At 49.8% G+C, this 1,740-nt stretch overlaps 1 protein-coding gene across 1 annotated transcript; it reads right to left on the minus strand.

The window, feature by feature from the left end:
* Positions 1-365: 365 nt before the first annotated feature.
* On the minus strand, positions 366-873 carry LOC106456076 (classical arabinogalactan protein 9-like; the record flags this gene model as incomplete). The annotated part of the gene is made up of 1 exon (XM_013908243.1): positions 366-873. A coding segment is annotated over exon 1 (508 nt), but the record flags the coding sequence as incomplete, so codon positions are not given.
* Between the last annotated feature and the right edge of the window lie 867 nt (positions 874-1,740).

Consider the following 1,740-nt stretch of genomic DNA (forward strand, 5'->3'; position numbering starts at 1 on the left):
AAAAATAAATGGTAAAAAGAGGGAGAGAAGAAAAAACGAATACTAGGGGAGCCAAAGGGAGTATTTATCATATAGTACTTTATCAATTGTGGTCCGGGTAACTTCTGTAATGCTTGACTCAATTTCTAGCAGCGCGGTCTCTATATCACTGGCCTCTCGGAGTTCAAAGAGATATGCTTGGGCCACACCTCTGACTTGAGCCGCTGGTGGTGAAAAACCCTCTAACCGCAAAATTTGCAATAATGTGTTGGTGAAATGTCCATTCCATAATCTTTTGCAGAGTTCATCGTAGTACTTGAAGAAGTAATATTTATCCAATGGGAAAAGACATGAATGTCGTCTTTGTGAGGGATGTGACACCTCACATCCTTGACAGACATCTTCTCTGTGTTTCTGGATCAAGGAGTTGACGAGGAACTTTAGAGTCAATTTTATAAGTTCAAACACAGCAGTAGGGAGTAGACTCGCGGCCTCATCGTTGTCCGCGGGCAAAGGCTCGATGTCTTCAGACTCTCGGAAAAGAGCCCGGCACACAGGGTCGCCCATGGCCCACAGTGATGCACCGGAGATTGCGGTGCTTGAGGGGCTCGGGTCCGGTGATTGCCACCCGTTAGTGGCTAGTTGCGGGTGGCTGGGCGAGTTCCATCCTTGAGGTGATGAGGCCGGGGTTGGAGGGATAGCGTCCGGAGACACTGAGGCCTGATGCGGGCTCTCGATCAACGGACTGGATGGCGGAGTAGCCAGATCGATTGGCGGAGTGGGTGGCGGTGTAGCGAGATCCATAGGCGGGCTGGGTGGTGGTGTAGAAGCAGCTGATGGTCGGAGGGATGATGGAGATAGAGAGCTGAGGGGTCCAAAGCTGTGGTTAGTCATGGTTGTTTTAAGTAGTGGATGAGAGAGCGACTGCGGTTTTTAAGGGTTAGGGTTAGGAGAAGGCGGGGTAAGGGGGGACCGGAAGTGGGGGTGGGGGTATGTTGACCGTGGCGGGTTATTTCCAACCATCACCAGCTCAGTTGTACTTTTACTCATTTTGAACAGGTTTAATATTGTCGCATTGTTCTCGGCCATCATGTTGAGCCAGTGCTGAGTCGGAATCCGAAGCAATGTGCTGAAAACCCCTGACTGGGAGTTTGTAAGGTCGATCACAAAATCATCTGTGCAAGCTTGCTCGCATGTTTGTCGACTAACTCTACATACCCATCTGCAAAATGGAGTGCTCTTGGTCTCCCACTGGGTGTATGTAACGGTTTTGGTCACCGTGTTTTCAGTCCGGAGTCGTTTGTGTTCTTGGGTGAATGGAGGGAATGAGTATTCCTCTTTGAAAACCCGATGCGTCTGTGTTTGCTGGTCTCTGGTTCGCGGTTGCTGAGAGCTGGTTTCCCGCACGCTTCTCTCTATTTCAGGGGTGGTAATGAGTGTAATAACCGCCCAGTCAGAGCTAGTAAAAGCGATCCGCGGCGTTAGCGGACCAAAACTTTCACTGGCTTTGAGCTGATAGAAAAAGATTTCACTCTGTGGTAGGCTGAAGGCATAACCCCAAAACCTGCCATTGTTGAGGCTGAATCTTTGCTCCAAACGGTTGGCCGCTGCTGTTGGCTGCACTCTGCAGAGATGTAGTCTTCTGAGTTCAGACGCCGTGGCGGAAGCTCTGTAGCAGTTTACAGGAGTTTGAGAAAGCACCGTTAGGTTGGTAGGTCTCCCGGCCATGTTTCTTTGTGAAAAAAGAGAAAACTTGCTTGT

Source organism: Pundamilia nyererei, unplaced genomic scaffold (assembly GCF_000239375.1).
Source record: "Pundamilia nyererei isolate P.nyererei 1_Seehausen unplaced genomic scaffold, PunNye1.0 scaffold04542, whole genome shotgun sequence".
NCBI lineage: Eukaryota > Metazoa > Chordata > Actinopteri > Cichliformes > Cichlidae > Pundamilia > Pundamilia nyererei.